This window comes from Delphinus delphis, chromosome 15 (assembly GCF_949987515.2).
Source record: "Delphinus delphis chromosome 15, mDelDel1.2, whole genome shotgun sequence".
NCBI classification, from domain to species: Eukaryota; Metazoa; Chordata; class Mammalia; order Artiodactyla; family Delphinidae; genus Delphinus; species Delphinus delphis.
The window spans coordinates 81,056,923-81,069,735 of record NC_082697.1 but is presented as its reverse complement, the minus strand read 5'-3'; the positions used below and the strand labels follow the sequence as shown (position 1 = coordinate 81,069,735).

The 12,813-nt window shown below is 55.1% G+C and overlaps 1 protein-coding gene across 3 annotated transcripts; it reads left to right on the top strand.

The window, feature by feature from the left end:
- Positions 1-7,568: 7,568 nt before the first annotated feature.
- On the top strand, positions 7,569-12,813 carry GNB2 (G protein subunit beta 2). Of its 3 annotated transcripts, none has more exons than XM_060032330.1 (10): positions 7,569-7,733; positions 10,004-10,149; positions 10,364-10,402; positions 10,519-10,625; positions 10,936-10,999; positions 11,083-11,245; positions 11,340-11,406; positions 11,746-11,947; positions 12,039-12,255; positions 12,335-12,813. In XM_060032330.1, exons 2-10 carry the CDS (start codon positions 10,093-10,095, stop codon positions 12,439-12,441), a joined length of 1,023 nt encoding a protein of 340 aa, XP_059888313.1. In that variant the 5' UTR covers positions 7,569-7,733; positions 10,004-10,092; the 3' UTR covers positions 12,442-12,813. The 3 variants fall into 3 exon arrangements, with proteins under 3 accessions (XP_059888313.1, XP_059888314.1, XP_059888315.1); XM_060032331.1 differs by having other exon boundaries at positions 9,989-10,149; XM_060032332.1 differs by lacking the exon at positions 10,004-10,149 and having other exon boundaries at positions 7,570-7,733.

Genomic DNA, 12,813 nt, shown 5'->3' with positions numbered 1-12,813 from the left:
TACGGTGACTGACTGGGCCCCTGCTCCCTTACTTTTTAAAATGGGGTCTAGAAAAGGGCGCCATCGTCTCCGAGACGCGTCCATTCTCAGGCTCCTGAGCAAGGTTCTGCCATACCCAGGACTGAATGAAATCACTGGGAGAGGGAGGGTAGGGAAGGAGGGGGAGAGGTACGGGAAGGGGTCGTCTCCATTTTCTCCCTGTTTCTTGCCACCCTTGTCTTTCTGATGGTCCCTCTTTTCCTCGCTGGTCCTCTGGTGCCTGAGCCTTATACGTACACACGTTTATTCACATGTACACACGTTCACACATGGCGCTCAGCTAACCCAGCTTTAGCTTCCTTTCCTTCTCCCTCTCTTTTCATCTGTTCTTCTCAGGAGTTATTTATCAAGCAAGTAGATTTTCCCCTCATAGGCTCCTAGGTCCTTCTTGGCTCCTGGCATGAGGCCATCTCCACAGCAGTTTTGAAAGAGAAGGTGAAGGAGTGGCTCTGACAGCCTGGCTCAGCTGAGAGACTCTTATGTGAGCATCTGGGTAGGTGTGTGCCTGTACGTATGTGAGTGTGTCAGCATTCGTGTGCATATGCCTATGTGCATGTGTTGGGGGCACTCCCACCTACTTGTTTAGGGGTGGGGGGCAATAAGACCAGAGATAGCATTGGAAGAGGGTTCTGTGTGATGGCCGGCCGAATGCCCCTGAAGGTTCTCAGCTCATCAGATACTCATTCTGTAAGGGACTCCACCCTTCCTTAGCCAAAGGACAGATGGTTTGAGCTGGCTCATCCGTTACCCACTGGCGACAGTGGCATTTCGCATGCCCAGGGGTGGTTCTGAGCCCAGGCCTGGCTCCCCAGACTGGAGGCTTCAGTGGGAGGGGTGAGCTGATTCAGGAGTTGGGAAACAGAAATATCCCAGCGTGAGCCTAGGTCAGCCATTGTCCTCTATAAATTGAGGCCTGGATGAATTGGAACAGCCCCTTTAACCTCTCAGCGCCTCACTTCTTCATCTTTCAAAATGCTGAGGTGAGAATTAAAGGAGAACACTGGAGGGGAAAGTGATTCTATTCATGGTCTGCACCTCTCCTTTTTGTTGACATTGAATAGTGTTGCTTCCCTCCCCTTGTAAATTCACCTTGTCAATTCCCACTATCCCCTCCCCCATCCCAGTCAGGATCTCAGATTCAGAAACTACCCCAGTCAGGGGAAACCTTACCGATCCTGGATACAACTCCTAGATTTTATAGGGATTTCCCCAGATAGAGGCAGGGCCCTGTCTTGGGTCACACAGCCCACTGGGGCAGAGCCAGGACTAGAACTCACATCTCTCATCAGCCAGTTGACAGATGACCTTGTTTCATAACACCTCTATGTCCCTCTGCAAGCTTCACTGTCCCCATTTGTAGGACAGGCGGTGGTGAGGACTCAAGAATCAAGTTCCTGGCTAAGAGCTGGGCACACAGGGCTATTCAGCACACACTGGGTCTTAAGAAAATCCCTAGGGCATTTTTGAGGCTTTAATATTATTATCCATTTATTCATAGAAATCTGTAGTCTATCTGGTAAAATGATTTTTCCTCTCATGGTTGGTAGAAAAGCTAAAGTCAGCGAACTACCGACTAGACTTGATTTACCGCCCAGTCAACTGTGGCCAGCTTCCATTTGTCGTAGGATCTGACATGATATGCTGTTGCATGATGGGAAGTGGTTAAGGTGAAGTTTATTCATATATTTCATTCATCCATTCATTGATTCAACAAACATCTTTTATGCCTACGGTGTGCCAGGCATTGTACAAGGTATGGGAATACTAAGGTGCATAAGATATATCCCTGCTCTCAAGGAGTCTTGGTGCAGTGGGGAGCTCAGACATGCATGAAAGTGGGGTGAAATGGAGGCCCAGAGGAGGGAGTGGCTACCTGTCTCTGAGAGTCCAGGGAGGCTTCCAAAAGTGAAGTTTGAATTGTGAAGGATAAATAGGGGTCACTGGTGAACAAGGTGGGAAAGGTCTTCCACCCAGAGAACAGTGTGAGCAAAGGTCCATATGTGGAAATAGGAGAGTTGGAGATGAGCTGGTGGCAGAGACCAGCATCAGGGGAAGATGAAACTAGAAAAATAGTCAAAGACTGACTCGTTAGGCTTCCCTGGTGGCGCAGTGGTTGAGAGTCTGCCTGCTGATGCAGGGGACACAGCTTCGTGCCCCGGTCCAGGAAGATCCCACACGCGGCGGAGCGGCTGGGCCCGTAAGCCATGGCCGCTGAGCCTGCGCGTCCGGAGCCTGTGTTCTGCAACGGGAGAGGCCACAACAGTGAGAGGCCCGCGTACCGCAGAAAAAAAAAAAAAAAAAAAAAAATTAACTCGTTTATGCCTGAACCCTGTTTTTACTTAGCACACAAAGCATCTGCTATGTGCCAGGCACTGTATAAATGCTTTACAAATATTAAGTAATTTAGTCCTCATAATGACCCGATCATCATCTCCATTTTGTAAGGGAAACAGAAGCATGGAGAGGTAAATGACTGGCCCAAGTTCACTCAGCTGGTAAGGGACAGCTGAGATTTGAACTGTGGCATGTAAAGAGTATTGGTCCTGGGGAAAATGTTGCCATACTTCTATTCATTTCATAGATGTTCTCCAGGTACCTGATAGGCACTGGGAATAAAATGGCTCATATAACTTGATGTGACTCTCACTGAGTTTAATGTCTATTTTAGAAGATGGATGATTAAACAATTAGCTCAATAAAGTCATCTGGAGGTTCTCACACTGGCCAAACCTGAGCACCTGGTAATGATATTGAAGGTGGTAGGACCATGACCCCCAGACCCCACACCTTGGATAGGATTTGGCATCTTGTTTGTGTCTATTTATTGCTTGGTGAGCTCTCACCCAGCCCTCTTCCAGACAAGCCAAGTGCCCTGGCTTCCCAGGGAGCCCCTAGTGCAGGTGGCAAGTGCCCAGAAAGAAAGTCCAGTAAAGACTGCAATAGGCACGGAGCCAGCACTGCAGTGGGGCACAAACAGTGACGTAGTTAGGGAAGCAATATTTAAACTAAGACTGAGAAAATGAAAAATTTCCCAGCTGACAGGAAGTAGAATTGGAATGGGGGGTGGAAGGCATTCTTAATAGAGGGGAAAAGACCCAGCCTCTCTGTCTTGCAAAGAAGTTTGGCCCTCGTCATGGAGTCAGTGGGGAACTACTGCATGGTTTTGAACAGCAAGGTTATACGATCCAACTTGCATTTTAGAAAGATACCTCCTGGCAGCTATTTGGTAGGTTGATTAGAGAGGGACTATCCTGAAAGGCCAGGAAATAGGCAAGAACCAAGGTAATAGCAGCTGGCGTACAGTAGCACGGATAGATTTAAGTAATATTGGAGAGGTAGCACTGACAAGATGTATTCACTGATGACGTAGACTGCTAGCCTTACATCAATAGCCATCTCCCTCCTTTCTTTTTTTTTAAAATAAGTTTATTTACTTTAGTTATTTTTGGCTGCGTTGGGTCTTTGTTGCTGCGCGCGGGCTTTCTCTAGTTGTGGCGAGCGGGGGCTACTCTTTATTGCGGTGCGCGGACTGCTCATTGCAGTGGCTTCTCTTACTGTGGAGCACGGGCCCTAGGCGCGTAGGCTTCAGCAGTTGTGGCTCTACAGCACAGGCTCAGTAGTTGCAGCGCACAGGCTTAGTTGCTCCGCGGCATGTGGGATCTTCCCAGACCAGGGACTGAACCTACGTCCCCTGCAATGGCAGCAGATTCTTAACCACCGTGCCACCAGGGAAGTCCCCCTTCTTTGTTTATGAACAATGTTTTAACTGGGTATATGGCTACAGACTACATTTCCCAGCCTTCCTTGCATCTGGCCAACTTCTGAATAGAAGTTAGTGGTGTCCTTAAACAGGAAAGAACTCATGCTTCCATGCCACCCCCCTTCCCAAGAGATGGATTCAGATACAATAGTGGGAAATGCCTGGGCCACATTGGACACAGAGATGGAAGCCACAGGTTGAGGATGGCTGAGATGCCCCACAGTCCTGGAGGATCTATTCTGGGGTTGTCACTTAAGCCACTGAATTTTGGGGACTCTTTGTTCTAGCAGCTTGGACTATAGCCTAACTAACTGACCATCTTTTGGATATGGGGAATGAGGGGGTGAGAAGCTCCTGGGCAGATGGTGGTGCTGTTAACTGGGCCAAGAGATTCAGAGGAGAAGTAGGGTTGGGTAGGATGGGGTAGGGTGGAAGAGGATTACTTTAGTTTTGAATATGTTGAATGTGAGACATCTGTCAACAGTGATGTGCAGTCACTGTTTTAACAATCAACTCTTCGGGAAAGGGGAATTTCGATCTGAAGCATTTGCTGACTTCCATGGTGTAAATACTCTCACCACAACGATTACAAGTTACTACTATCAACATGACATCATTGAATAAGGAGTTGGGAAGAGAGGTATACGATGGCCTCTTGTGAGCTGGTCCAAGCTAGCACGAGCTGACTCCAGTGCACCACTGTCCATGAACATGCAGGTGGAGACGTTCAGTCTGCAGTTGGACAGACGCCAAGTCTGATTGTGGAGACAGAGATCTGAGAGTGATGAGCAATTAAGGGGTAATGAAAGTCCCAGTAGTGACTGGAGTCACCAGTGAATAACATGGAGAGTGAGAAGAGGAGGCTGAGGCTGGGATCCTGAGAAAATCAACGTTTACAGAGTGTCCTGAAGAGGAGGAGAAGGCTGAGGAGAAGCCTGAGAAAGAACAGTCAGAGGGAGGAGAAAGTGTCCCATGACCCACCAGGGCCAGGTTTTCCACATGTGCTCCAGGGCTTCTGCCTTCTCAGAGAGATTGGTCATCCTCTGGTCATCCCCTACCTGTCTCTATCTTCACCTCTCTCTCCTTTCTGTCCTTCTCATTAGTATCTTTTTTATTATTATTATTTTTATAAACAAGGTTTGTTTTTTTTTAATAAATTTACTTATTATTTTTGGCTGCATTGGATCTTTGTTGCTGCACGTGGGCTTTCTCTAATTGTGGCGAGTGGGGGGTACTCTTAGTTGCGGTGCGTGGGCTTCTCATTGCAGTGGCTTCTCTTGTTGCGGAGCACGGGCTCTAGGCGCACGGGCTCAGCAGTTGTGGCTTGCGGGCTCTAGAGCACAGGCTCAGTAGTTGTGGCACACGGGTTTAGTTGCTCCACGGCATGTGGGATCTTCCCGGACCAGGGCTTGAACCCGTGTCCCCTGCATTGGCAGGCAGATTCTTAACCACTGTGCCACCAGGGAAGCCCTTCTCATTATTATCTAAACAAGCTCCAGGAGCTCCCATCAAAACACATATTTCTTGACTCCACATTCTCCTCCCATTGCCGCCCCACCTTTCTATACCCCCTTGCAGCCAAGATTCCCAAAGCCTTGGCCACCTTGGTTGTCTCCACCGCCTCATTTCTCACTTGTCCTCAGCCCGCTGCTAGCAAAGCATCCATTGCAGATGCTCCAGACCAAGCCAGCAGCAGCCTCCCCGGTAGTCAGTCCTATGCCCTCTTCCCAGTCCAGCTTTGTTTCACCTCTCTGCAGCATTCAGCACAGTTTACCATTCCTTTTTCGCAACAGAATTTTCCAAAAATTCTGTTGGGTTCCAGAATTCCACGTTCTCCTGATTTTCTTCTTAGCTCTCTGGCTTCTCCTTTGGCAGCCTGTTCTCCTCTGCCTGACCTTTAAATGTTGGAGTTCCTCAGGGCTTGGTCTTAGGCCATCTTGTCTTTTCCCTGAACCTCTTTATGATTTCATCTGCTCTAAAATGCCACTCATTCTCAAGGCTCTATTCCAACCCAGACTCCTGCTGAGCCCCAGACCTGCTTCGACAGCCACTACTGAGCATTCTGCCTTGCACCTCTCCTAGGCACCTCAAGCCTAACACGTCCCAACTTAAAACTCTTGATCTTCTTCCCCAAATATGTCCCCTTCCAACTGCTCTGCTCTCAGTAAATGGCACTTTCAAGCCTCCACTACTAATAGTTATTTCCATGGTTGTCTACCATCTGTCTCCTCTGTAGATTGTAAGCTCCCTGCAGGCAGAGGAGGGTGCACAAATTCGAGGTTGTATCACCAGGGCCTAAGACAGTGCCTGATACATCTTTGGGACTCAATAAATATTTGCTGATTGGGTTAAAACAAGGAAGCATATTAGCACAGAACCCAAGTGAGAGGAAGCAGTGTCAGATGCCCTATAGAGATTAACAAAATTGGGTTCTAGTCATCGGCTGCTAGTTTACTAAATGACTTTAGGGAAGTCTCTTCGCCCATCTGGAGATTGAAACTGAAGTAAATATAAGGTCCTTTCCAAATTCTAATTGACATCTCTTACCTACTGCTAATATATCACTGAATTGGTGAGTCACATACATGGAATCTGTGCTTAAGTAAGAATGACTTTTTTTCTTATTTTCTTAAAAAATTGGTGCTTTGACGGGAATTCCCTGGCGGTCCAGTGGGTTAGGACTCAGTGCTTTCACTGCTGGGGCCCGGGTTTAATCCCTGGTTGGGGAACTAAGATCTGCATCCCCCCCCAAAAAAATTGGTGCTTTGAAAACTATTTGTAATGCCTTCAACAGAGGTTACATGAAAAGTGTCTGTTTTGATACTTTTAAATTTCATGAGGAGGCGAAGGCTATTCACTGACTTGAACTTACCAAAACATTTTCACAATCTGTGGGGATCTCATGACAATCCAAGGTGACTTGCAGGGCAGTTAGCTATCAACAGCCTCATTTTGTAAATGTGGAAACTGAGGCTTATAGTTACATTCTCATCCCTTTACAGGGATGGTCCAGGGGTTCATCAAGAGGCTAGCACTGCACACAGTAAAGTCGACAAAGCTGCCCTGGTTCACATCTTAACTCTGCAGCCCTAGGAATCTGTTTCCACTACTATAAAATGGTAACAATGCCAGTACTTAACTTCATAATATTGTCGTGAGCGTTAAATAAGTATGGAAATCAATAAATGAGTTGTTATTACGGTGTCATGCAGCCCTGTAAAGAGTTCTACAAAAGCCCACTGAGCAACGTGGGGACACTGCCTGGGCAGGACTTTTCTCCCAGCACACCTGAGTTCCCAGGGGCAGAAGCTGCCTCCACTCCTTCCTGCTCGGGTACCTTCGGCATCGTTGCCCTTTCCTCTGCAGCGCTGAGGCCTGCGTGGGTCAGGAACTCTCTAACTCCGCCCCCTAAGTAGGGGCGTGGCCTCACATGCAGGGGGCGGAGCCAGGGCGCGAACTGGGACGTCGAACTCCCCTTCCCAGTCTGGAGCCGCCCAATCCGGGAGGGTAGGTCACGTGATCATCCAGCGGTTTCACCCTCCCCTATGCCGGTACCATCTCTGCCAGTCCCGGGGGAGATGTCTTGCGCCTTTTGGGGAGGCAAAGCATCTGTTTTGGTCCGTTTTGCGTGGAAATAGTGTGGAGTAATATCTTTGATGTGACAGGGCCAATATTTGCCCCTTAGGTGGTATTTTCCTTTCCGGGCTCCCCCCACTAAGTAGTTGGTCTCGCCCAGCCGGGCCCAGGGCGCGGCGGCGACGGCCGCGTCACTGGCGGGCGGGATCCCTCCGCTCTAGGGAGAGCAGAGCTGGACGGTGAGTTGCGGTGACTGAGGAAATCCATCCGCGCCGCCGCCGCTGCCGCCTCCGCCGCGGAGGAAGACAGGACCTCTCGCGCTCCTCTGGCGACCCTTCGCAGAGTCCCACCGCCACAGGTACCTCCGCTGATAAAAGGAGTCCTCATTCCCCCCCCTAAGCCCCAAATTCCCAGGGGGGAACCTCTCTTCTGTCTGTCTCCCCGGTCTGGCCTCTCGGGAGCGGACGTAACTCTCCAGACCTCCCCTCCCTTTTTCTGGCCCCGTCGCTCCCAAACCCGGAAGGGAAACCGGGGGACCCTCGCCTCCAATAACGCACGCTCTCGCTGCACCATCGGGGTTTTTTTGCCTGACCCCAGATCCCAGGCCAGCCCCACCTACCTCTTGTTCCCTGAGAAGTTGGGGGTCTAAATTCGGGGCTTCCTCTAAGCCCCGCCCCGCCCCCTTTCCCCACCTCTACCACCCCCTTGCCTGCCCCTGGGTAGCACCCCTCGTGTCCTCCCATTTCGCACCCCCGCCGGCATTCGCCTTGCAAAACTCCAGAATCCTCACTGAGGCAGGCAGGGCCGCGAGGCTACCCTTCTCCTCGTCGCCACCTCGATTTGGGGTCTGCCCGTGTTTTCTGGCCACATTACCCTAGACCGGACACCTCGGCACCCTCTTACCTTTAGTAGTCCTAACCCCACGCTTAGCTCCCAGGCGGCCCCCACCCCCCCACCCCCCCGCCTAGCTTTCATTTGGGCAAAATGGAGGTCGTGGGGGCCGGAGGACCAGGCCCACTGCGCTTAGCAGCGCGGCACCGGCCCGCGCCTTCCAGCTGCCAGATCCGGGGACCCTCCCTTGTCCCTTCCCCTTCTCCCCACTAGACCTGCGGAGGTGGTTGCACCCCCATTTCTCCGTGGTACCCCCGGCTGCTGTATGCCCAGAACCCGGGGCCGCCTAGGGGGCCCTGGCGAGTGATGGGGATTGAGGTCTGGGAGCGTCGCCCCCGCCCCCAGCGGCTTCCTCCCGGCCTGCTTCCTTCTGCCCCGGGCGTCTGGCGTTGCCGCCCCGCCTGGGCTGCCGGCAGCTGGAAGGAAGGGGCTTTCTCCGGAGCTGGGGAAGTGGGGTGGGGGGCTTTGCCCCCTCCCTTTTTTGGAGGGGCGTCCTCGGGCGCGGGTGTAGAAAAGCTGAACAGAGGGGAAATGTCAGTGGGGAAGAGGAACGCCCAGGGTACGGGGGAAGTGGGAGCAGGATGGGGGACGCCTGGGTGGGCAGAGTGCAGTGTGCATGGCCAGATCACACAGGTGTCTAAAGGGGAGGGGGGGCAGGACTCCGGGCCCTGGAGCGGAGCCAGCCAGGCCCCTGGGGCCCCGGCGCGGAGCCCGCGGGCTGGGCTCTTGGGGAGCCGGGCCGCCTGGGGCCGCCCGCTCGCCCGCCCGCCGGCGCCTGGGAGAGAGCAGCTCCGCGCCTCTGGGCCCGGGACCTCTCTTTGGAGTCCTAATTACTCGAGAGCGGCTCCCACGGGCTTTCTGCGGGCGCGCCGGAGCGGGCGGCCTAGCCGCTGGAGGGAGCAGCGGCTTGGGGCTGGCTACCTCGCCACCCTCGCCTCCACCCGCCGCGGGCGGCTAATGGGGCGCAGCCGGCCCAGGGATAATCCGGGGTGAGCCGTCCCGAACCTATTAGTGCCCAATCGGCTTTTCCCAAATCCTGTAAACAGCCACCCTGGCTGGTTCTGGGGAGGGGCGGGAGGCTGGGTCGGGCGGGGGCGATGGGGCCGGGGGTGGGGTCATCCACCCTACAGGTCTCAGCCGTGGATGCGGTTGCCTCGGCAACCGGGCTAGGGTGGGGGCACTTCACCAATGAGGTGCTCTCAGTCCGGGTGACGGTTGCCTAGGCAACCCCACGAACAGCCCAGCTTTCCCCTCTGGTCTCCCCCACCCCCAGTCGAAGCTGGGGATGTGTGTGTGGAGGGTGTGCGGTGTATGGGGGTGAATTTAAAGAGGCACCGTCCCTTTTAAAATTAGGTGCTAGGAGGGCGGTGTCTCTGCGGGCCGGGGAGGACGCCCGGTCTGTTTTCGAAGGGACTCTCCCCGCCCCTTCCCGCACCCCAGTTCCTGCCGCGGGTGTCCCGCCCGGGCTGCTGTCCGAGGGAGGAGTTTCCCCTGCGCTTCCTCTTGAGCTTCCCGCTCCGTTTCCGGGGGGCGGGAGGAAGATTGGGGAAGTCAGCTGTTCCCCGGCTACGTCTCTCCCGTGCCAGAGGCCCGTGCTCTGTCCGGGGGACCGCGGCCACCGCTGGCGCCCCCTCCCCCTCCGACCTGTACTTACCCCTTCCGGGCCGCGCGTCAACCCCGCCTTTCCCCCTTCTTCCCCGGCGGCCTTGGGCCTGACGTCAGCCCTGCATCCCCCAGGCCTCGGGCCAGCGGCGAGGAGCTGCCTCCCCCAGCCCCCGTCCCGCGGCCCCCAGCCGCCCCCAACCCCGCCCCACGGGCCCGGCGCCATGAGTGAGCTGGAGCAACTGAGACAGGAGGCTGAGCAGCTCCGGAACCAGATCCGGGTGAGGGCCTGGCCGCCGGGCTGCGGCGGCTGAGCGGGCAGGGCCGGGTGGCTTGTGTGCACCGGGCCAGGGGAGGGGTTTGTGTGTGGGTGGTGGTGGGGTACCCTAATATACTCCTGTCTCATCCTCTCCATTCCCTTGTTTCCTGTTCTCTTTCCTCTCCTCCTGTCTTATCTTCGTGCCTCTCCATGAATGGCTCTGCCGTCTCTTATAGGATGCCCGAAAAGCATGTGGGGATTCAACACTGACCCAGGTGAGATGAATCCAGGGCTGGACTTGGGTTTAGGGAAGGAGCACGGGTTGGAAGCATACTTCTCAGAGGGCCCTGCCGCCTGAACCTTCCTGAGCCCATTCTGCCTCCACCTCCAGATCACAGCTGGGCTGGACCCAGTGGGGAGAATCCAAATGAGGACACGGAGGACCCTCCGTGGGCACCTGGCAAAAATCTACGCCATGCACTGGGGGACAGACTCAAGGTGGGTGCGGCTGGGGCTGTGTGCTGAGCTGTCGTGTTTGCCTTGGGCTGAGTTTATGGCAGGCAGGGTGGGCAGGGGTAACCTTGCACGTCTGGTGCCAGAAACAGGATGCCCCTGTTGCCAAGTCTGTTTGGGAAGCCCATGACTCCCAGACATCCCCAGGGGATGGGAAACAGGGCCATACCGACAGGAACTTCTCAGCTGCTGCCGGGAGTTGTCTCCCACCAGATGGGAGAGGGGGAAGGGTGTCCTGCCTCCAGAGGGGGCTTCCCACCCTGACCCCTCTGCGTCTCCATCCACTCTCCGACAGGCTGCTGGTCAGTGCCTCCCAGGACGGGAAGCTCATCATCTGGGACAGCTACACCACCAACAAGGTAGAGGTGGCACCTGAGGCCGGATGGGGCTGGGCTGCAGGCCCTGGCTGGCTCTGACCCTGGGCACTGCCCCTCGTCCATAGGTCCATGCCATCCCGCTGCGCTCCTCCTGGGTCATGACCTGTGCCTACGCGCCCTCAGGAAACTTTGTGGCCTGTGGGGGATTGGACAACATCTGCTCCATCTACAGCCTCAAGACCCGTGAGGGCAATGTCAGGGTCAGCCGGGAGCTGCCTGGCCACACTGGTGAGAGGCGCCTGGCAAGGCACAGGCACTGTTGCGGGGTGAGGGGCTGTGCTGCCCTCCCTTAAAGACCCGGCTGACCAGCCCCTTTCCCCAGGGTACCTGTCATGCTGCCGCTTCCTGGATGACAACCAAATCATCACCAGCTCTGGGGACACCACCTGGTGAGGCCCTGCCAGGGCTAGGCAGTCGGGACTCACCTACACTTCCTGCCGGGGGAGGGAGCACCGCCTCAGTGCTCAGGCGGTAGTCCCCACCCTGCGCAAGCACCGGCAGAGCCCTTGTTCTGAACACTCAGCCTTTTGCTCTGGTGGCAGGAAGGAGGGGAAGTGGGGGACCTCTTCTCACCTGGGACAGGAGCAGGCTTCTGTCACCCAGTGGCTCCCGGTGCCCCTTGTGTGGAGGCTTCACTGGGCCTGGGCTCACAGGGTGGAGGGGTAGGGGAGAGGGAGTCTGTCCTGCACCCGTCTCTGATCCATTCCTTCTTCCTGTCACCCCTCCAGTGCCCTGTGGGACATTGAGACAGGCCAGCAGACGGTGGGTTTTGCTGGACACAGTGGGGATGTGATGTCCCTGTCACTGGCCCCCGATGGCCGCACCTTTGTGTCAGGCGCCTGTGATGCCTCCATCAAGCTGTGGGACGTGCGGGATTCGATGTGTCGACAGACCTTCATCGGCCATGAGTCCGACATCAATGCCGTGGCTGTAAGTTCTGGGCGAGCTGGGTTGGCCCATCTTTGCCAGGCTCCAGGCCCTGCCCTGCACCCTCATCCCACTCTGGTCTTGTGTCCTGCAGTTCTTCCCCAACGGCTATGCCTTCACCACGGGCTCTGACGACGCCACGTGCCGCCTCTTTGACCTGCGGGCCGACCAGGAGCTCCTCATGTATTCCCATGACAACATCATCTGCGGCATCACCTCTGTTGCCTTCTCGCGCAGCGGCAGGCTGTTGCTCGCTGGCTACGACGACTTCAATTGCAACATCTGGGATGCCATGAAGGGCGACCGTGCAGGTGAGAGCTGGGAGCTGAGCAGGGGGTGGGTGGGGACAGGGAAACGAGGCTGGAGTTCTGACGTCCCGCTCCGTCCCAGGTGTCCTCGCAGGCCACGACAACCGAGTGAGCTGCCTTGGGGTCACTGACGATGGCATGGCTGTGGCCACAGGCTCCTGGGACTCCTTCCTCAAGATCTGGAACTAACAGCCCCGACCCCAGCTGGGCCCAGGCTAGGAGGGGCCCTGCCCATGCCCACACTACAGGTCGGGAGCTCTGGGGCTGGGTGCACACCGAGCCTCCCTCCTCGGGCCACGGGGCCTCGGGTCCCTGCTCCCCTACCCAGGTTTGGTTCCTCCCGGGGCCCCCACTGTGGAGATTAAGATGGGAATAGAATAGGGGAAGAGGAGGGGCAGAAAGCCCTCATCCTTTTGCTGCCCTGGGGTCAGGGCCTCATCCCTCTGGAGGGCCAGAGGCAGGAGGTGGAAACTCCAGGGGCTGGCTTTTTTAAAACTGGTTTTATTTTAATTTTTATTATATTTTCAGTTTTTCCATAAAGGAACCAATTCCAACTCTGTA